This window comes from Tenrec ecaudatus, chromosome 16, assembly GCF_050624435.1.
Source record: "Tenrec ecaudatus isolate mTenEca1 chromosome 16, mTenEca1.hap1, whole genome shotgun sequence".
Classification (NCBI taxonomy): domain Eukaryota; kingdom Metazoa; phylum Chordata; class Mammalia; order Afrosoricida; family Tenrecidae; genus Tenrec; species Tenrec ecaudatus.
The window spans coordinates 81,011,814-81,034,394 of record NC_134545.1 but is presented as its reverse complement, the minus strand read 5'-3'; the positions used below and the strand labels follow the sequence as shown (position 1 = coordinate 81,034,394).

Sequence of the window (22,581 nt, the reverse complement as noted above, 5' to 3'; positions counted from 1 at the left end):
CTAGCTGATTTCTTGGAAGTAGGTCTCCAGGCCTTTCTTCCTGGTTGCCTATGGGTGGACTTGTACTGCTGATCCTTTGGTTAGCTGACTGTTGGCACCCCCAGGCACTCTGGAAGGGAGCAGGGGTGGATGTATTTGTGTGAAATACGGATGGTTGTTTGAAGCCGGACGTAGGAAAATGAAGACATTGAAAATGAAAACTTCTACATGGCTAAAAAGGAGCACCTTGCTTGTGTAGTGGTTAAGTGCTCTGGCTGCTAACCAAAAGGGTGGCAGTTCGAACCCATTAGCTGCTCTGAGGAGGAAGATGCAGTCGTCTGCTTCCATTAGGGGTCACAGCCTGGGGCGCTCTTGGAACCCAGTTCCACTCTGCCCTGCAGGGTGACTCTGTCCCACATCAAAAGTAACAACATAACACCTGTAACAACCAAACAATGATGTGCATTACCTTTTGTTGTTTTTTTTTCAAAAACAAAATAAATGCAATACATAAGCAGAAAGCAGAGCTCGATGAAATATAAATAATTGAGATGCATTTTGACAATTCAAAGGTTAATTTCTCTAACTTACTTCGGGCTTTCATACATCAAGAGTAAAAAGATAGACTACCCCAAAGCAAAGCAGTGAAGGATGTGATCACACAAAAGCATAAAGACAAATGTCACATAAGATACACAAACACCTATCCAACCCCAATACAGGGAGACCCGACTTTGCACCTATCCCATTGGCGAAGATAGTTAGATAAAACCAGTGTTAGCAGAATTGTATATGAATGGTTATATTGGAATGTATAAGATATGTCACTAAAACTATTATAAAATATTTTTCTTAAAAAACAAAACAAAACCAGAGCTCAAGGAGTGAGACACCAGAGTTTTTACCTAGAATATTAGTGGGCTTAAGGACAGGACATTTTAGAGGTGCAACTGGACAGATCTACCACAATTTCAAGTGCACACACCCTTTTATACACTGACCCATTTTCACTATCTCCCTCCCCCTGTGATTTTGTTCAGCTGGTAAATCCTGGAGTTTACCTAAATGTACATTGGTTACAGAAATATCAGTACCACGTAACCTTGAAAACAATGAGGGAGGTGTATGCGTGCTATTATGAACACATCTCAATGTATAATTTTTATCTAATTTAAAATATGCTTACATGCACTTACAGGTGTAGAGGTGTATCAATGTTTTCTTGAGGAACATCCCAGAAAGGGCTAACTTTGAATGGCTGGTTACCTTAGAGGTGGGGTGAGAGATGTCAATTTTCACCTTAGAGCTTCTGTCTTCTGTGCTTTGGATCTGTCGTCTGATGCTGCGGAGCCCGTTTGGACTCAGGATGGCCCGAGGTGGCCGAGTAGACCTGTCCCATCGGGTTGTCTAGGCTAACCTTCATGGAAATGGTTTACCTGGTCTTTCTTCCACAGCTCACCAAATCACGCTCCCGGTCTTTAGGTTAGCAATCAAGTACTTGACCTGGCAAGCACTTCTCAAGCGCCTTACCTTGGGCAGGTGTTTCCTTCATGCTTAGTACAGATAGTCCCAGAAATCCCACGGCATCGATGGTTAAGAGCTCAGGGACTACCGGGAAGGTGGTTAGAACGTAGTCAGTGGCTCTGTGGGAGGAAGACCCGATTGGCTATCTGCTTCCATAACGATCGCAGCCAAGAAAACCATGGGAGCCTTGTGACTTGGTCGCGTAGAAATGGTCTTGTTGGCACCCAACGGCAGTGACGTACGTTACCCGCGCGGTGAGGTTTATTTTGGCCTGCCCGTGTTGTCCCTGTTGTCAGGTGCCCTCAATGGCTCTGACAGTCGGATGAAATGCTGCCGGGTCCCGGGCCATCCTCACACAGTTGTTATATTTGAGCTCATTATTATAGTCACGGTGCCGACCCGCCTGGTCAAGGGAAAACCCAGGAGATATTATTTGAAAAAGACATAATTCTCAAGGGTATCATTTCTAAGGTGTCTCTTGAAATAACATCACGTTGTGGGCTTTGTTGTTAATAATGACAAGGCACTTCTGACTCATGTCCACCTTGTAGGACAGGTAGGCCAGCCTCTCAGGAGTCCCTGGACTGCAGTCATTATAGGAGCCAGCTCTTCTTGCCCATAGAGCCACTGGTGGGTTCAAACTGCTGACCTCTGGGTTAGCAGCCAAGAGCATAACCATTGTACTATCAGGGTGCCTGATGACACAGAAAGCTGCCTTCTTTTCTCATCTCTCCTCCTTGTCATCTGTGTCAGTCTGGGTAAACTAGGGAAGCAAATCCACAGAAACTCATGTATATAAGAGAGAGTTTGATATAAAGGATAATTGCACATTAAGAAAGCATCCCAACCCATAGCTGCCCAAGCCCATAAGTCCAACATTAGCCCATATGTCTGACACTGACCTACAAAGTCCTCCTCAATCTCACAAAACACACGCACTGATGCCGACTGCATGAGGAAAGTCGAATCAGTGAGCTGTAAGCATCTCAGCGCTGGCAGGGGTCTCCACACGGCTGCTCCAGCACCCAGGGCTACATCGGGGTAGGTCCATGCGGCTTCTCCTCAGGGATGTCTTGCAGGGAGTGAGCCTTGTCAGCTGAAACAGGGAACTGGCTAAGGCAGCTGCACCCTGGTCTGGCCATCAGAGAAACCCAAGAACTAGAAAGGCGAGGCTCACCGAGCCATTTATCTCTCCGCCCTTCAATTAATCCCACATGTGTTTATCGGCCAGGTTGACACAATAAACTTGAACTATCTCATTATTAGAGAGAGGCCAACAGAGACTGGGGATGGGAAGTAAGCAGGCATAGGGTATGTAGTAGACTCAGGGAAGAGAGACCATTGTTTCTTTGGATCATTTAAGAAATCCGTGATCACCAGAAAGTTGGAGGGCCATTTTTGGAGGGAATTTCTGAATTCCCTGGGGGCATAGTGGCTCTTGAGATTCTCTGGCCACTTACCTGTGTATTTCTGCACTTTTCCAGTTGTTGCTCCTACGTTGGACGCCGTGGAGGAGGCCCCCAGGCCATATCCATTGGGAAAAACTGTGACAAGTTTGGCATTGTGGCTCATGAGCTGGGCCATGTGGTTGGGTTCTGGCATGAACACACCCGACCAGACAGAGACCAACATGTCACCATCATCAGAGAAAACATCCAGCCAGGTAAGGAGACAGTGCTGAGTCTGGAAGCCAGGCAGGTGGTATCCACCAGGTCAGCAGGGAATGACAGAGAGGTGCCGCCAGGAGCTGACTTTGCCAATCAACTAAACATGGAGGCAAAACTCTTCTGTACGGCTTTTGTCATCTGCACAGCCACTGGGCACACTCATGGCCTTGCATGGGTGACCATCCGGCATGACTTGCAGGTTACAGCGGGATCAAGATGGCTCAGAATGGTCCAGAACCCAGTTGCCACCTCAAAGCTGATAAGGCAAAAAAACCTAAAAGAAAAATCAGATCTCCAGGTTGACTTTACAGTACCTTTTGTTGTTGTGGCTGGTGGCAGCACATCGTTTTAGAACCGAAATGGAATGATGGCACGCATGCGTTATGGGCAGCATTTTGATGGTCGAAGTAAGACACATTCCCTCCTCAATGCAGATAAAGTATCCAGATTTTTAAAAATCTTGTTATGTCAATTAGTTATTATTTATAAACATACTTATAGTTCACACATTTCGATGTATAAATATGTGCACATTTACAAGTACATCATTTTGTACATAAGTTCATATTGAACAGGGAGTTAGCTGGTTGATTAATATGGGTTGCCTTAACTCTGCTTCTGAGAGTTTACACTGTGAACTCTTTGGCGTTGAAGTTGACACTTGTTTTCGTTGTTCCTTCGACTGTGGTGGGATCAGCGACTTTTGGGTGGGGGGACAAGTTGATCAATATCCAATATGTCTGCAAACCACTCAGGCATTTCAAATGGGGTTTGGGGAGGCTCGTTGGGAGGGGGTGGGGTGGGGACTGGGAGAACATAGTTCCTTTTGTAAAGCAGCCACAAGCCCTGTTATTTGCCCGATGGGGTTATTCAAGATCCCATGAGTTGCTATGGGCCCTCCTCTGCCTCCTTTCAGGTGCCCGCCTTGGTTTTCAAAGGCCTTAACAGAGTGTTATGTCACAGGTCAGGAGTATAATTTCTTACAAATGGAAGCTGGGGAAGTAAACTCTCTGGGAGAGGCGTACGACTTTGACAGCATCATGCACTACGCCCGGAACACCTTCTCAAGGTCGGAATCTATGGCTATGCCTCCTCTGTGTTTTACTGTGCCCGCCGCAGGCTTGGGTTGGATTCCTGGCGGTTTGCGGAGAGTGGGTCCCTGCATGCTTCTAGCAGGGCTGGCGTGTCTGTCCTTGAAATACAGTGGCCTCTGGGCTGCAGTGAAATATCATCTAATCAGGCTCCTGCTAATAAGATTGAACCCCTTTGTGAAGCCGGTGTTCCATCATGCCCTAATGTCACAAGCGGCAAACTGGTAAAGGAGAATTATTAGAGCCTGGCCGGGATAATAACTAGAGGCTCTGTGTAAAATTTCCTGTGGGTGAGGGACTCTTTTGAAGCATGCCCTTGACGCGAGCAAGGTGGCACTCACCACTTCTCCCAGAGAGAATATGGTTTCCTGGAAGCTAGACCATGTCAGATCATGCATGCATTTGAGACGTGGAAGGAACGAGGCTCCAACAGCTCCAGGGACACAGGTTTCCAGGGTTAGATCAAAGGTCCTGCCTGCCGGCCACGGAAGATGGTAGCTGGTATAGCCGAGTACCGCCATGCTGCAATTTAGGGCTGGTTTCAGCAGGGGCTGTCTGGGTCAGTCTGCCCTGTGCTGTACCACATGTGAAGTGGTTTCAACCGTGCCATGCTTCCAGACCATGAAGTGCTGTGGTGTTGTTAGGGGCTGTCCACTTGTTGTGACTCATAAGGCTCGTACGTACAACAGAATGAAACACTGTCCAGTCCTGCTCCGTCCTCACATCTGTGAAAACTTCCCCGTTACCCCCAGGTTTGTCGGTCTTTCGGTTCTTGAATTGAATGAGACACACGGCACAGAGAATCTCTCTCGGCGCACTGTGCTCTATTTGCTCTAAACACCAGCTTGCTTGCTTACTGATTCATCCACTCATTTCTTTTGTCATCCTATACAGTATAGTTGAGGTGACATGGTACCCCTCCCCCCCCCAAAAATAGGAGAGGAAACAGGTGAGGGGGTGAGAGACAGGGTAGGAAAGCAAAGCTGAGGTCTAGAGGAAACGTGATATTAATAAAAGATGCTAAAGGTCACTTTATTGGGGTTGGCTGGAAATTCTGTCTAAGCTCCCGAGCAGACACAGCAAAGGGTCAAACAGGCCACTCCTCTGAAGATTGAAGACCATCTGTCCAGGAGACACACAGGTCTTGGGAGGGGCAGGGGCACTCTTTGCCAAGGGCGTCTTGGTGCTTGGGCATGGCGATTGACAGCATCCTGTTGAAGCCGTACTGGTGTGGGAAAGATCACTCCCTGACCACATGGTTGATGTAGCCGTGGTCTCCCTTCTGAGTCGCTCCAGCATGCTCTTGGGCGTAGGTTTGTTGACATTAACGTCTTTGAATAGCACTGCTCTGGCATGGGGCTGGCCTATCCTGGACTCGCTACCTGCATCCGGGCTCTTTTTGAGAAGATTCAAGGTACACCTGGTATAATGAAAAGGCTATTGGACCAAGGGCCAGACGACTGGGTTCTGTTCCAAGTGCTTCCTGATCTTTGTCTTAGGAGGGAGGATTTGAGGGTCATTAGGGGGATGGGTTCTGGGACCTGATGCCTGTCTCTGATTTGGATAAATCTCCACATCCCTGGACCTCAGTTTCCCATGAGATGGTTGGATGAGCTTTCCAGCTCGAACTTCTCATGCTGTGATTTATTGATCTGGTGAAAATGGATGAGAGATTAACGAATAAAATCTCACTCATTGACGTAATGAAAACTGGAAATTGACAAGGCTTCCTTTCCCAGGGAAACGGAGACTTTGAGGGATTCTTAGACCAGGAATGTGTGCGCCTCTGGGGAGTGCTCCAGAAGCAAACGGCATGAACCGAAGGCTGTGAGAGATGGGATGCTTGGATGATGGGGTGGGCACACTCATGGATTTGGGAATGAAATGGTATAGGGAGTAGCACCATATCACGGCCCATCATTCCCAGGGGCTGCAGGATGTTGACGAGCACCAAAGAACCAATGTGAAGTTTGCCTAAACGAGAGGCCTACACCTTGGGGTCTCCTTTCTGTCACCATTATAGCTCTTTCTATTGTTAGATAATTGGCTAATGCGCTCTTTATATTGTTGGGTAATTGGCTACTTCCATCCCTCCTGCCCCGCCAGATGGAGATCCCCAGGGATAAGATTGCTGCGTTCTCATCTAGCTGCAGCACCCTAACACAGGACCTGCCACTTAGTGGGGGGCGGGGGAGTTAATGCAATTGTTAAATGGATACATTAGGGACGGCTAAGAGAAAGCAGGAAAGATTCAACACCAAGGTACAGGTGAGGTAAGAAATCCATATCATCTTCATTCTCTCCACATACCTGTAGATGCAATGGTCCCATCATGACAGAGAATCTATGTGTGGAGAAATGGGACCTAGGAATCATAGTGCTTTCTCAGTGCCTGCTGGGTGATGTTCTCACGACAGAGGCCAGGACAGGACACGGACTGAGTACTTTCTAGCACTAGCACGTGTTTTCTTGTTTTCCTTTACAAACTGTTTCTCTCTCTCTCTGAGAGAGAGAGATCTAGCTCACAACCCCACCCCTCTGACCTCTTGGGAAGTAGCCACTGCCAAGGTGAATCATTTTCTCACACAGACCAACAGAAACCAATGAAGTCATAATTCCTCCTGAAAAATACCCAGGATCATTGGGAGGGAGATTGGTGAGGGTGGGGTGGTAGTACTTTGAACTGGTAGGAAACTGAGCGCAGAGCAACTTCAGGGGAGACATTGAAAGTAGACAGACCTCCCCTTCTGCTACTGTTAAATCATCTATCGTTACCTAGGAGCTTACCCCCAAACCTCCTGACTTCCAACTTCTGATGATTTTGTACAGTCAGTGAGTCAGCCCTGCTGCTGCTTGGTTGGTCCATCTGGGATCACTCAAGTAGCCACAGTCATTTGATAATTGAACTGGGCCAGAGAGCACAGGATGGCCAGTCCCAAGTCTGGCCATTGGTGCTAGCTTTCCACGGGGCCCTTTGGTTTGCCCTCATGTGGCCTCTTGTCCTAGTAGTTTGTACTGGAATCCCAGTACAGGACAGGGTAGAACTGTCTTTGCGTTTCTGAGATGGAAGCTCATTATGGAAGTAGAAAGCATCATCTTTCTTCCAAAGAGGGGCTGGTGGTTTCAAACTACTGACCTTGTGGTCAGCAGCCCAACACCCCCCCACCCCCCACCCCCAGGGCTCCTATCTTACTAGCTTCTGAGATTGTAGGACATCACTTCTACCACATTCTGTTGGCAAAAGCAAGCCACAGGACCAGCCTGGACTCAAACAAATGAAGAAAGAAGCTCCATCTCTAACTTTTTAAAAAGATTATAAAATTCTTTAAAAAAACATTTCATTGAGAGTTAATTCAGATAGCATATCATTCCCTAGTTCCAGCACATCAAGCAGGATTGTGCAGTTGCTTCAACAGTCACTGTCACAGAAGCTCCATCTCTTAGCGGGAGGAGTGGCAACTTCTTTGGTCTCACTTGGGATCTGCAAGGGAGCTGGACATTGGAAGGTGGCCGGAGACCTGGTGGTGTGACAGTTAAGCCTGGAAAGGTTGGTAGTTTGACTGACCCAGCACCACCCAGGGTGGAAGACTGGGTGCTCTGTGTCAGTGGAGATTATGCCTGGAAAGCCCGTGGCCCACTTCGACTCGCTCACACAGGTTACTCGGAGCTGAGATGGACAGTGAACCTAACTTCAACAACAATTTAATCCAATGCTTTTCTCCCCGCCGCCCCTGAGTGGCTTTATCTGTCCTGTAACAGGGACACACTACAGAGTCCTTTCTGTCAATTTTCTGCCCAGATTTCCAGAAAGTGAATTTTTGTTGTCCTTGTTTCCAATGTGGCCGCTTTCTGGTGGTGGACTTGCTTGACATTTTGTCAAAGGTCCCATCTAACCCCACCCCCCATCCCTATTCCATATTGGCCACATGCCCCCTGAAGCTGGTCTACCCATTGTGTTTCGTTCTGTAGAAGGGCAGGAAATGGCCTAGAGAGTGTTTGCCTTCTGGGGAGTGCATGCCATTCCTGCTGATGGGAAACCCCGCCTTCATGGCTTCCCTCTCTTTACGAGGAGGGCGGAGCCATCTTCCAGTTTATTGGGGTCGCTCCCTTCCAGAGTCCTTGGGCCCAGCTTGTGGGGAGTGGCGTCTTTGGAGGCTCAGCTGGGCAAGCGTCCAGGAAATGAAGAGACAGTTCTGTGGGGCAGGAGCGTCTTTGTTTGCAGACCTCAGAGCTGACAGTTTTATCCCCTAAGGCATGTGCCAAACCCGCTTGTAGTTTCCCAGAAGAGTTGTCCTGCACGAAGGGGGCATCACTTCTACAGAGGCTTACACAGGAGACGTCTCTGGTAGTAAACATCTCCCTGAAACCGTGACTGTCCTGGCAGCTCCTGGACACACTGGGTTAGGGAGTCCCAGCACCAAAGAGCTGTCTGAGTGTTAGCTGATGCCCTTGCTGTATGGGTTTTTGAAGTCTCCCGTTTGCTGAGCCCTGTCATTGGTCTAAGATGCTATTCCTGGGACAGGGGGAGGTACTGGCTGGCGGTGGGTTCTCCGTTGCTGGTTTTATACCTAAGCAAGCTTGGTTTTTCTCACCTGTGGAATGGGAATGAGAATCATGTTACTGGCTAGGTGTTATGTAGCTTAAATAGGATGAGGCAGATCAAGGGCCCAGCATAGGGTCTGCCGTATCAGAAGGTCCCACAGACTAACGGGCTTCTGACCTAAGATGGCAACATCAACTCTCGCTTGAGTTTCCAGCGTGTGGGCCCAAATCATCTAGGCCAGTCTCTAGTGTAAAGTCAGACTCGGGGAGGGAAAGGGATTTGAACAGGCTCCGTGTGGTGGCTGGGCAAACCCTTCCCTAGAAACCGCTAGCCCAAGGCTCTTTGGACCACCTCATGTTCCCTTTATTGATCTTCTTTCCCATCCGATTGACCCTTGAAAGCAAGGCCCTCTAGACTCTGAAGCTCATTCATCGCCAATTCATCTGCCTGCACTTAGCAGCCACCGAGACTCTCCCTGGTCCCCAAGCTCTCCTTGTCCCCACCCCCAACACTCATCCACACAGAACTGCCCATGACACAGCCCCAGGGCCAGCACGGCGGCCACAGTGTCTCTGAGTGATGGTGCCCCCTGCACTTGGGCAATGTGCTGGCTCGGTAGAAATGTTCAGGACACATCCGCGAGACAGCACGTGGGTCGTTGGGCTAGGGATGTATTTTTAAACTTGGCAGAGCTGTTGGTCCCATTGAGAAGTGACCGGGCAGCTGCTGCGATGGATGCAAAAGTGCAGATGCACACGAAGGAAGCCCCTTCAGTCATGCCAGCCTGGGGAGGGGCGAGTCGGGGTGGGGCTGGTGATGGGCTTTGGGGCTGAGGAAATGAAGAGTCATCCCCAGCAGTGTCAGCCTGACAGCCTCGGCTTTTCTCTCCTTTCTCTGTCTCTTTTTTGTCCCCCCTCTCCCTGTAGAGGCGTTTTCTTAGACACCATCCTCCCCCGTCGGGATGACAATGGCGTCAGGCCAACCATTGGCCAGCGTGTGCGCCTCAGCCAGGGAGACATAGCACAAGCCAGGAAGCTGTACAAATGCCCAGGTAACTATAAATCTGGAGGTGTTCCTGTCCTCCCTAAGCCTCCCGGGGAGCACAGCAAACGTGCTGTCTGCAAACATTTCTCCTCGGTGGGAAGACAGGCTGAAGAAATGATCTCCTGACAGGTGCAATCTCTGGGGTGCATCTCTTGGGAGGTGCTAGGCCGTGGAAAGCCCGAATGAAGACATGTGGCAGGGCTTGGAGAATACTCGGTCTGGGGGCTCACAGTGTACCTCGTAGGAGGCTGCAGGAATTCTCTGGCAAAGCTCCGATGTTCAGGAAAGATCGAAGGCACAGTAGAACATCAGTAAACCGGGGTCCAGTGCAGTGTGGCCCCCCATCCATCCCCTCCCAATAACAGTGAGAACATCACTCCTTTCTCTGAGAATGGGGAGTATGGGTTTGGGGAAACAAGAGTCCAGAGCATTTTCCGGAAGACAGAGAATGAGAGGGAGGTCTTGGGAAGGTGGGTGTCAGCGTCTCAAACACTGGAAGGTTGGGTAGGGGTATCCCAGCGTCTACGTGAGACTGTCCCCATGGTCTTGAGGCTCCTCTAGGCATCAGAGCTGCCAGGCAATGGAAGGCAGGCTGTCCTGGATGACTGGGGCAGGAAACTGGGGTCTCTCCCAGCTCAGCAGCTCCTCTCTGTCTTCTTTATCCTTTCTTTTAGCACGATCTCACCCACCACTCTCCTGGGGAAAAACTCCTGGAGGTCCCCTTAGACTACTGAACTTCAGCACAATGGCGACAGCAGCCACGTGTTTACCCCTGATGGGAGACAATATGTTTTAGGGTCTTGGAAATACAGAAAGGCATTTCATTCCCAGCTGGTTCAATCACCTTCAATGCCCCCACCCCTACACCAGACACAAGGAGGAGCCCTGGTGGTGTTGTGGTTACATGTTGGGCTGTGACCCTAAAGATCAGCAGTTTGAAGCCACCAGCTGCTCCATTGGAGAAAGATGGAGCTTTCTACTCCTGTGAAGAGTTACAGTGTCGTAAACTCACAGGGGGCCGTTCTTCACTGTCCTAGAGGTTCACTGTGAGTGGGTATTGAGTCGAGGTCAGAGAGAAAAGACACGGGGTGAGAAAGGAAGATACGCGCTTTGATCACAGGACACAAGATGTGAACTTGAGCCATCTCAGAAAATCAGGACTGTCACACTCTCCTCCTCAGCAGGGTCGCAGGGCAGGCAAAGGGCCACGCGGGGGCTTGCTCCCCCGTGAGGTTGGAGGAAATTCGTCCATCCAGTTCCGAGTCCTCTGAGGGTGTGCTTGAGCTGAAGTGGAGGACACACATATCATGTAACCTTGCTGCATGGACAAGGAAACCTTAGAGCATTCCCAGGAAATGCCTGCGCATTTATTTATTTATTTGTTTCTAATGTATATGTCGCCTCCTTCCCAGAGGACGCGAGGCAGCTGGTAAATGCCAGGCCGCCACACAGCCATGTCTCTGTCCTCGCAGGATGTGAATGCTTTTACTAAAATAATTTCCGTGGAATCCTTGGGGGTGTTGACGGCTGGGCATAATCCCCGGGATGCCTGGCAGTTGTTGGGTAACATGATCTCGAAGCCCCGATATCCAGGATTTCCTGAGGCTGCTGTCGTGGGCGCTTCTCCAGATGAGCCTGCCTGCAGCTCCCTCAAACGTGGGGCTTCAAGGAGGTCCAGCAGGATCTGAAGCCGAGGGCAGTTAGCCTGGAGACAGTAAATGGCAGGGCAGAGCGGTTTCCTGCGTTGGTGTGGGCCCCACGACATGGGGGGTGAGGGGTTGGGGCACTCAATAAGTCTATGTCTTTGCCTTTGGGTCTGACTTCCCGGAGTCAGGGGAATAAGTAGAAACTTTGTAGGGTCCGTGAGCTAATCAATGACCCACTGGTTGCCGTGGACTTGATTCTGACTCACGGCGACCCTGTGTCCCCATAGAGCTGTACTCCTCTGGGGTCTCATTGGCTGAGGTGTGGGAAGTCGGTCACCGGATCGAAGCTCTGGAAGAAGTCAGATGCTCAACCCTTTGGCATTAGCTGGATGTAGCAACCTTTGTGCCACTCAGGGTGTCCGCACATACACCCACTCCTCAGTTATCCATACGGTGACTGCACAAGAAAACGCATCACATCACACGGAACTGCCGAACCACGGAGCCCAGCGGCCCAGGCAAGCACACATCGCTTTAGCCCTCACAGCCAGCGTGGCTCTTACCTGCGTTCCATCCGTAGTTTGCAAAATAGTCAGGCTGCTGATTGTTTTTACTGTGGTCAGACATGTAAAATGTCAGCTAACCAGAGAGTCCCTACCTGAGAATTTGGTGTACTCATATAAAAACCAAACTCGCTGCCATTGAGTCAGTGCTGATCCCCACCTCCTGTGGGTTTCCGAGACTGTAACTGTTTACAGGAGTAGAAAGCCCGGTCTTTCTCCCTCAGAGCTGCTGGCGGGTTCACACTACTGACCATGTGATCATAGCCCCATGGGGCCGCCAGGCGTGGGAATCTTCTTGACAGCATGGGGTTTGGGGTAGTAGTATTTTTCATATGCATCAAGTCTGGGTTTCACACTCACAACTGGGCAACCTTAAAACAGTCAAGGGCAGAAGTGCCAACAGTAGAATAGTCCAGCCTTCCTGCCATCGGCGTTTCCCCTCTTTTGGACAACAGGGGAGAGCTTTCGGAGGTAGGTAGGTGAGGAGCGGTCTCATACTAGGAGCTGTTTCAAGTTGACACTTCAAATTCCTTCTGCCTCACCTTACTTACCTTACTTATACTTTCATATTCTCTGCCACGGGTATCAGTAGTAATTATAATGTATACTACGGAGTGCCCCCTGTATGCCAAACATGAAGCCATCCCATTGTGTTTAATGCAGATGACGTCAATAACCTCCTGATGGGGGCCCCCACCCATTTCACAGAGAAGAAAACCCAGTGCACTCACACGTGAGCACACACACACACACACACACACACGGTGGATGCTGACTCAGAGAGTGCCTACAGGCAGGTTAGAATGGCCTCCTTTGAGTTCCAGAGACTGTAATTGTTAATGGGAGTAGAAAGCCCCAACTTTCCCTTGAGGAGCAGCTGGTGGCTTTTAACAACATACCTTGAGCATCATAGTCCAACACATAACCACTGTGCTACCAAGGTGCTACTGGCCCAGCAAGACGGGGAAATTTGGTCAGGGCCACCACCTGCTGGAGGGTTGAGACACAAATCCCTGCTCTAGGCCACACTCAGCCCAGAGAGCCCCTGAGAGAACTCTGGAGGCGTTACTTTTTGGCGCTCAGATCCTAGTTTCACTTTTGCCAGCGGAAATAAGATGCAAATCTACCTGAGACAGAGGGGTTTCTGTCCAAGGGGATCCTGGGACTTTGGCTTATAAGGGGGTGCATTTGCTTGCCAGCCATTTGCATGGCGAGCCTTTGAGGCAGCGCGCCCCCATTCCTCCCTGCCCCTGAGTGAGTGAGTGTGAGAGTGCGCATGTGTGCAGGCCAGAATCACAGTTGTTGTTTCGCTTGTGCAGCGTGCGGGGAGACCCTGCAGGACACTACAGGGAACTTTTCGGCACCCGGTTTCCCGGACGGCTACCCTTCGTACTCCCACTGTGTGTGGAGGATATCGGTGACTCCCGGGGAAAAGGTAAGTGGGACGCCCCTCCAGAAACGGTCGAGCTTTCCTGGGACGGGGTCTAGGCTTGAAGGGCTGTTGTATTATTATTAGCGATAGCGACTGCTTTTATTTTATGAGCAGATGTCCTGGAAGGAGCCCTGGTGGCTTAGTGGTTATGCTTTGGCCTGGGATCCGCATGGTTGGCAGTTCAGAACCACCAGCAGCCCTGTGGGAGAAAGGCTGGGCTTTCTAATCCCATAAATAGTGACAGCCTTGGAAATCCGCCAGGGGGTCGCTATGAGTCAGCAAGCTTGGTTTTTACATGTACACCTATTCCTCATGTATACACTGTCTTGTTAGCTAACATTTCGTACATATGACAATAGTAAACAAATTGCAGTCTGATGTTTTGCAAACCAATTATGCACAGTCAGCATTGACTTGATGGCCGTGAGATTGACTTTATATGTGCCTGACATAGTGAATGATTTCTGAACTTCTCAACCCGCCTTACCCGTTACAAGGAGCCTTTGGGGCTGGGCTTCTTCCAAGAAAGATTTATTTATTCTTCTGGCAGTCCATGGCACTTTCAATATTCTTCGCCAGCACCGCAATTCAAATACATCAATTCTTTTTTCTGTCTTCCCTCTTCAATGTTCAACTTTCACACACATGTGAGGCTATTGGAAATAGCAGAGCTTGGGTCAGTCCTTAACACGGCCTCTTTGCGAAACGTCCAGACATTCCAAAGTTATAAATCAAGCTAAAAGCCTGTCCAACAAAGTTGGCTCTCTCCCTCACTCTCTTCTTGAGCCTTCATCAATGCACCATCCTAATGTCTGGAAGGGAGTGATGATGCGATGGATAAGCGCTCGGCTTCTAACCAAAAGGTCAGTGGTTCAAACCTACCAGCAGCCCCGTGAGAGAAAAGACCTGGAGACCCCTTTCCTACAGATTGTTGTGGTGGCGTGCCATGGGGCCGATTCCCACTCATGGCAGCCCGGTAGGACAGAGTCAAACTGCCCTCCCTTGGGTTCCTGGGCTGTAATCGCTACGGGAACAGATAGTCGAGTGTTTCCCCAGCTGGGTAGCACCAACCTTTCCCTTAGCAGTGGAGTGGAGCGCTTAACATTGCGCCACTACAGCACAGGAAAAGCTGAGTCGTTCTCTGGCTCACAGAGTCACGGTGCGTGGGAAAGACTGAGCAATGCACAAGGCTCTGAAAGGTAAGGATCCAATAGGATGCTAGGGCCCTCCAAGTGCTGCTCTGGAAGGTGGTAGTGTGGGGGGGAATGGCTTCCAGCCTGTAACCAGATAGCCCTTCTTTCCCACCCCCATCCCCTGGCCCCACCTCACCGGTCACCTGCGGTCCCCGGAACACCCATACACACATCCCAACACTCCCTCAGCAGCCACGCCTGGCTGTCCTGGCTGCGCCCTGGCTGCCCGCCCAAGAGGGTGGACTCACTGGGTGCAAGGCTGTTCTGGTGAGAATGGATCTGAGCATGAGACCATTGCACACCCTGAAACCAGTCTCAGGGCTGTGGGGACGGAGAACTCCAGGACCCTGGATGAGTCAGAGTAGACTTCAGGGCAGTGAGACTGGGTTTTGGTTTGGCTCCCAGGAATGTGGTCCGTAGGAGGTGGCCTCAGCACTGCATGGGTGCATTCCTTTGACCTTCTAGATCAGGGGTCCTCAAACTTTTAATTTTTATTTATTTTTATTTTTTAAAACATTTTATTAGGGGCTCGTACAACTCTTATCACAAGCCATACATATACATACATCAATTGTATAAAGTACATCTGCACATTCCCTGCCCCAATCATTCTCAAAGCATTTGTTCCCCACCCAAGCCCTCTGCATCAGGTCCTCTTTTTTTCCCCCTCCATCCCCGCTCCCCCGCCCCCAGTGTCCTCAAAATTTTTAAACAGGGGGCCTGTTCACTGTCCCTCAGACCCATTGGAGGGCCGGACTATAGTTTTAAAAAAAACTATGAACAAATTCCTATGCATACTGCACATGTCTTATTTTGAAGTAAAAAAACCAAACAGGGCAAAAACACCCGGCAGGCCAGATAAATGTCCTTGGTGGGCCACATGTGGCCTGTGGGCCGTAGTTTTAAGACGCCTGTTCTAGATCCTTCAAAAACCCCACAAAACACCACACTTGCTGCCATCAAGTCGATGTCTACTCATATAGACCCTGTAGGACAGGGTTGAACTGCCCCTGTGAGTTTCCAAGATTGTAACTCTTTACAGGAGTAGAAAACTCCATCTTGCTCCCAAGAAGCTACTGGTAGTTTCGAACTGCTGACCTTGTGGACGAGTAACCACTACTCCACCGCAGACCCTGTGGCCCTCTAAAACTGAGTACAGGGCATGCTCCTCTGGATTCAGGCCTTCTACACTACAATGGCATGAAGCCCACCTGTCTTCTACATCTCTCTCCAAAGCCAAGGGTTCTTCAAGAAGTCCCAGCTTGAATGAAACTGTCTTTGAGAAACTATTTGGCCTACTGTCCCCTTTTCAGAAAAGAAAACAAACAAAAACTCAGCGCTCCCCTGGCAGTTAACAACTTTTATACTGTAGCCCCCAATCCAGGGTAAAGTGTAAGCATCTATGTTTCAGCACCGGCCCTTTGGGAAGCACTGCAGTGTAATCATACCTCTCAGAGCATGTCCGACAGAACGGGACGGCTGGCTGATGTGGCTGCCCCCCTCCTTAGAGACTGGGAACTCCTTAAGGACAGAGATTGTGCATACCCAACCCTGCCTTGGTACGACATTGTCACCTAAACGAATGTTGATGGACCGTGTTTATGTGCGTGGATGGGTGGGTGAGTGAAAAGCCTGAAGGTAGGGGTGCGGTACTGGTTGTTGGAATTTTCTAGCAACTGTAGCCAACCTGCAGGTATTCCTAATTCATAACTTTTTCATAAAAATGCCCATTGAAGTATCAAGTTGAGCACGATGGATTAACCAGAGAGAAATATTGACCAGGAATCATTGTGATCCTTGCCTACGGGCTGGGGACTGGCCTCAGCACGTTTTGTGGGTCATCTTAATCCTCACAACAGCGCCGTATGGCAAGTGCTATGACCATGGCCATCTGACAGACGAGGGGATGGACGTGCCCAAGGTTACTCGGTTTGTTGTAGTTTGACCTGAAGCAATATGACCCCAAGAGTCAGGATGTTGAACCAGTAGGGGCTCCCACAAAGGAAACAAGGGCATAGCCATTTGAACACCACTTGATCCGGCTCTTAGCATTTAAGCCAGTGTGGTGATCGTCAGCCCGCGAGGGTCCAGATCTGTCCGATTGGGGGTTGGTTGCCCCTGTGCCTGCTGGAAAGAAGCCTGCGTCGTAGTGGGTTCTGCATTGGGCTGCTCACCTTCAGGTCAGCAGCTTGAAGCCACTAGCTGTTCCTTGGAAGAAAGATGAGGCTTTCTGCTGCTGGAAAGATTGAAACCCTAAGGGGCAGTTCTACTCTGTCTTACAGCGTCATCGCGGGTCAGGATTGACCAGAGGCAGTGAGGTGTGTGTGCGCACACGCGCCTTCTGGAGCCATAGGGAGAGAAAGGCAGGGGAGTGGGGAGGAAGAAAGGGAAAAGGTCGGGTAATCTTCAAATTGCTGGATCGCCCTGCACAAGAAAGGCTACGTGATCCATTTGAACTGTGCCAGATTCGCCATGCTTTAATCCTTAGAGTTAACTGGGGGCAGAGAGAAGATACATCATTGAAATTCCTGGACCAATTATTGCAACTCCTGCTTTGCCCAGCTGTCCCCAGAGCTGCTAGTAATTAGCCAACTTGATTGATTCAAGCGTCCCCTCCCGTTCATCACCTCTCCTATGGTCTTTATGGTTCACTAACACGCTTAAAAATAATTAGCGGGAATAATGATCCCGTTCATTCAGATCATGAATGTGTTGCCAAGGACGCTGTAATAATATTGCCTTTCTGTAAGTTTTAAAGCAGAGACTAAATAAAGAATTACCTTGAAATTAGCTGACAACGTCTCACTGAGCTTGGCAAACCAAGTGCTCGCCTTGTGGGCGATGCAAAAGAAGTCTAGGCTACAAACCCTGTCTTCAAGAGACTTCGAGTTTAGTTCTGCTCTCTCCCCACGGTCCACATCCAAGGAGTCTGCCGTGATTGAAGAAGGGACATTCGCTGGGCACCAGGTGTTCCCCCAGAACTTCAAGTGAGTCCAATGTGTAAGCAGGGTTGAGAACCACTGGGCTAGTTTGAATTGAAAGAAAAGAGTGAACACACAGACACACACGTGCGGACACACTCTCACACATGCTACAGCATAGGAGTGAGCTATTACTTTCCATTTCTGACTCTTTATATTCTAGGATATCAAAGGTCTTTGTGTGAGAAAAAGGCGCCACTTGCCCTGAGACCTGGACATTGGGCAGGACTTTTCCAAGGGAAGGGAGAAGCCCTCTCCACATCAGGCAGCCTGTGCAGAGCCCATGGCGGGTCTTGTCTGTAGTATACTATGTGTGTACTCAGGGTGGCTTGATTTTTTACCTGAGCACTTTTTGAGAGCTTCTTCTGCGCCAGGCTCAGCATTCTATACTCTGTATGGTTTCTCAGGCAGCCCCCTCAGTAAGCGGATGGTGTGTATAGTCTTTTACAGATGGGAAAGCTGGAGGTCAAAGAACACAAGCACATCCCCCAAATGACAAACCAGTAAAGGGTGCAACTGAGATGCAAATTCAGATCTGCGTGACCCTGAAAACACTTGCTGTGGTCACGATCACAACAAAAGGCCCCGGGGTGGAAGGCGGGGGATGTGGACCAAAACTCAAAATCATAAAAAAAAAGACCAGACGTAACTGGTCTGATAGAGACCAGTGGAATCTCCCCTTGAGTATGGCCCTTAGACCCCCATCAGGCCTGGAAGTGATTGCTCCCCATAGAAAAATCAGCCACAGAACACTCACAGGGCAGCGTTTGCCCCCAAACAAAGCCAAGGAAGCAGGTTGGTGCAGGCAAGATGCTAACGGAACTGGGAGATCCAGTGGGAAGGAGAAGGGAGCACCGGTCAATTCTGGGGGTTGCCATCAAGATCACCAAACAAGACGTGTCTAAATTGTTGAACAGAAAGCCAATTTGCCCTGTAAACTTTCACCCAAACCACCATCAAAAGTCAGAAGGACAAAACAAAACCAGCCAGGTGCTCTGTGATCACTGTAAGAGGGAAAGGTTTCCCAAGAGGGACAGATGGGCCCAGTCAGAGACTGACCGGAGAGAAGGGGCATTGGAGCTGGGCCTAGGGAAGGTTTCAGAAACACCGGTGTATCGGAGCACCGGCAAATGACATTGTGGGGGAAAAGCCAGCCCCCCACAACTAATCATGGATTTGCTACGCGCAATTGTATGGTTAAATTATATATAAAGATTATAATAAAGTCATAGAGAATGAGAAGAGATCGCAGAGAGAGTGAAATAAAGGATCAGACACACTTCATGGTAGCATGCTCCCCTCTTGGATGGTCATGATCTTACCAGCCAGGTCCACACACAGTGTGGGCGAAGGGCCTAAGAGCGAGGTGAGGTCAGGAGGTTTATTGCTAACCAAGGCTTATATCTCATTAGGGGGTGTGATTACAGGTAACCACCCACGTCACAGGAAGGGACTATACAATAGGCATTCACATCACAGGAAGGGGAAGTACAATAGGTATAAGCATGACCAGAAGGGGATGAGCTAGGAGTGTACACATAATAAGAAGGGGTGGAACTAGAGGTAGACATGTGACAAGAAGGGCGGACCCTAGATTCATGATGGCGGCCTGACCTTGGTCACCCTTGAGTGGGCTTGACCTCCCTGGGCTCTCCTTCAGGGAAACAATTTACTACTATCCTTATCAGAAGGGATGGGCCCTACTTATGGTGGGATAAACAGCGGGGTCTGCTTGTTCTTGATGGCCGATAACCCTTAGGAGAATAAACCCTGACCTACTTAGGTTGACCTCCAAGTGTACAGTCATTTGCCACATGTAGCAAGCTGCTAAGTTTGGGATATTTGGGGGGAGACAACTTGGGAGAAGTTTTTCTGGTTCCCACATAACGTTATCCATTAGGGGGCTTGGAGGGCCTAGAGAGTCAGCAGAGAGTTTAATTTCTGAGAGTGGGGCATTGGAAGCCCCACTGAAATTTTCTGAGCAGGGGTGGGATCTGGCAAGCATGACAGGTAAGTGGCAGATTGATGGAGAAACCCTTGTGTGCTGGATGGCGGGGGACACCGCTGGGAGGAGCCCAGGAATCATGTCAGAGAAAACAATCCAGAAAGGATGTTGAAGGGACTTCCAGACTGGGGTAACAGGGAGGCTCACAAGATGTCTTACAGGAAATACTAATGTATCAGAATGATGCTGAGCAGATGCAGACGGTGTGGATAGACAACGGGGCAAAGGGGAGAGAGCATCAAGGTTTGCACGTGGGGGTGGGGCGATGGCATCAACTCCAGAGGAAAGCTGGGAAGGACATGCTCTTCCAGAGAGTCAGACATGGTGGGGGGTGAGGGGGCGCAGAGCAGGACCAATGGAAGTGAGAGAACGGTGGTGAACACATGGGCTTGTGCACTCTAGATAAAGGTCCATGGAGACCAGACACTGCAGCCGAGTAACAGCGCCTTAGGTTTGACAGGAAGGGATCCCTCCACCCCAGACTCAAGATTTTCTTTTGGGGGTGGGAGTGGTTTATACCAATGCCATGTTGCATGAGTAGATATCACTAAGGACTTTCTTACAGAAAGGGGAACCCCGGGACTATTTGAATACTAAGGGACTTCAAAGAGTTTGTGGGGAAATTTCATTATGCGGTCAACACCTGACCGCCGCCCCCAACCCCTTTTATTGTGAATTGGGTGAAGGTTTACAGAGCAAATCAGTTTTCATTCACTAATTCATACATATTGTGTGTCATGTCGTTGATTGCAATCCACACAATGTTTCTGCCAACCTCCTCTTAGGTCTGTTGTCTTCTTCTTCCCCCGTTCATATGTTGTTGCCAACCCCCTGGTTAGTCACTTACCCTCCCAACCCCTTCCACCTCTGGTGGCCATCAGAGGGGGTTCGGCGGGTGGGAACACTTGTGGCAGTGGTAAGTCTCGTTCAACATTGGCCCTTTTGGTGACTGATTGGCCTCAGCCTCATCCCTCCAGGTTCATCCTTGCTAGGCATGCTTCTCAGAGTCCTCACTATCCGTTCAGGCTCTGTTTTCCATCGTGTGCCTGTATCATCGTTAGTTTGTCCCTTGGGCCGTTGGAAGGCAGTGGAACCTTCTGCTACCTTTCGATTCCACTTTCCATGAGCTTTGTGGTGCCCCCTCAGATGGAAGGGAGAGACCAGTGGAGGGGGAGAGAGTGGAGTGATGGAGAGAGATGGGAACTGGCTAAGAATCGGAAAAGGAAAGGTCAAAGGTGTAGGAGCTGGGGCAGAGCAGGAGCCTGGAGAGCCAGAAGGGCAGATGGGTTAGTCTGGGTGGACTAGAGAAACAAATTTATAGACACTCAGATGTGTATAAGAAAGAAAACATCCCAGCCCACTCTAGATCAAGTCCATAAGTCTGATATTAGTCTAATGCCAGTCTATAAAGTCCTCTTCAGACTCATGCAACACATGTAGTGACACTGAATGCAGGAAGATCACAGGCCAGTGGATGGGAAGTTTTGTGGATCCAGTGGTGGTGGAAGCATCGTAGTGCTGGGCTGCTTCAGCTCCAGCTCCAGGGTTCTGACTCCATCAGTGTAGCTCCATGTGGCTTGTCAACAGGAATGTCTCAAAGGGAAAGTGTGTGTCCCAGCTCCAGGGAGGAAAATCGGAGTTCCCAGAATCCTCAGGAGAAAGCCATGCCTACACAGAGGCTTCATTGGCTATGATTGACAGGCTAGACTCCACCTCTTCACTCAAGTTGACAGGAGATTATGTAACTGCCACGGAAGGGAACGGATAGAGCAGAGATGTGTTCCCCCCGGGCAGAGGGTAAAGTCGGAAGCTGAGCCCAGACAATCAGCTTTGTCGCAGGAGGAAGTGTGGGACCTTGCGTGGTGGAGCTGGAATGTGGGAGGTGATGCTGTGGTTAGGTGCTCTGGAGTCAGTTCTGAGTCATAGAGACCCAATGTGCTCACAGAACCCTGTCTGGTCCTGCTCCATCCTCAATGAGCTCATCATTGCTGCTCCCGTGTCAATCTATCTCATCGCGCGTCCTCTTTCCATCCCTCCCTCCAGCATACCAAGCATGGTATGTCCTTTCCCAGGAACTAGTCTCTCCTGAGAGAAGCCCCTGAACCCCACTAGCAGTCTTCTAGGGGAGTCCCGAGCTAGCAGAGCTGCAGCGAGGACCGGGACCAGGTCATTGTAGCAGTGCTGGTGTGCTGAGGTCCAGTCTGCAGGACCACCCAGTCCCCTGTGCTGGGTACCTGTTTGGTGTCAGGAACTGTCACTGAATGACCTCAGGGGTGCACAGAAGAGCTGAAACTGTCCTTCGGAACCATTCGGAACCCCCTCACCTCTACACTTTGCTTTTTTTTTTTTTTTTACACTTTGCTTTATGTCCTTGTCCTTCCTGCCTCATTTTAGACACACACACTGAACTATTCTGGCTCTACAGTGTCATTGTTTGCTGTCTCTGAGTCAGCCCCCAAACCCTTGGTGACTCCACCCAGGACAGAACAAAATGCTGCCCAGTCCCCATGATCAGTTGCGAACTGGACAGTGTGACCTAGAGCAGTGGTTCTCAACCTTCCTAATGCTGTCACCCTTTAATACAGTTCCTCATGTTGTAGTGACTTCCCAACTATAAAATTATTTCCATTGCTACTTTATTACTGTAATTTTTCTACTGTAAGGAATCGAGTGACCCCTGCAAAAGGGGTCGCAACCCTCAGGTTGAGAACCGCTGACCTAGAGGGGTTTCATCGGCTGATTCTTGGGAGTGGATCACCAGGCCTTTCTTTCTCATCTTAGTTTTAGTCTGAGACCTGTTTGGCATCATAGCAGCTTGCAAGCCTCCAGTGAGACATTTAGGGTAGCTGTGCATGAGGACACTGAGTAAGATTCAAACCCAGATCTGATGCATGGAAGGTGAGCATTCGACCA

The 22,581-nt window shown here is 49.7% G+C and overlaps 1 protein-coding gene across 2 annotated transcripts in view; it reads left to right on the top strand.

Annotated features, from left to right (window-relative positions):
• The window catches only part of TLL2 (tolloid like 2), a 172,136-nt gene that overhangs the window by 102,350 nt on the left and 47,205 nt on the right, over positions 1-22,581 (top strand). For both annotated transcript variants that reach the window (XM_075533979.1, XM_075533978.1), the window contains 4 exons: positions 2,988-3,166; positions 4,134-4,239; positions 9,731-9,855; positions 13,377-13,492. In XM_075533979.1, the coding sequence (XP_075390094.1) occupies positions 2,988-3,166; positions 4,134-4,239; positions 9,731-9,855; positions 13,377-13,492 (526 nt within the window). The remainder of the gene's footprint in view (positions 1-2,987; positions 3,167-4,133; positions 4,240-9,730; positions 9,856-13,376; positions 13,493-22,581) is intronic.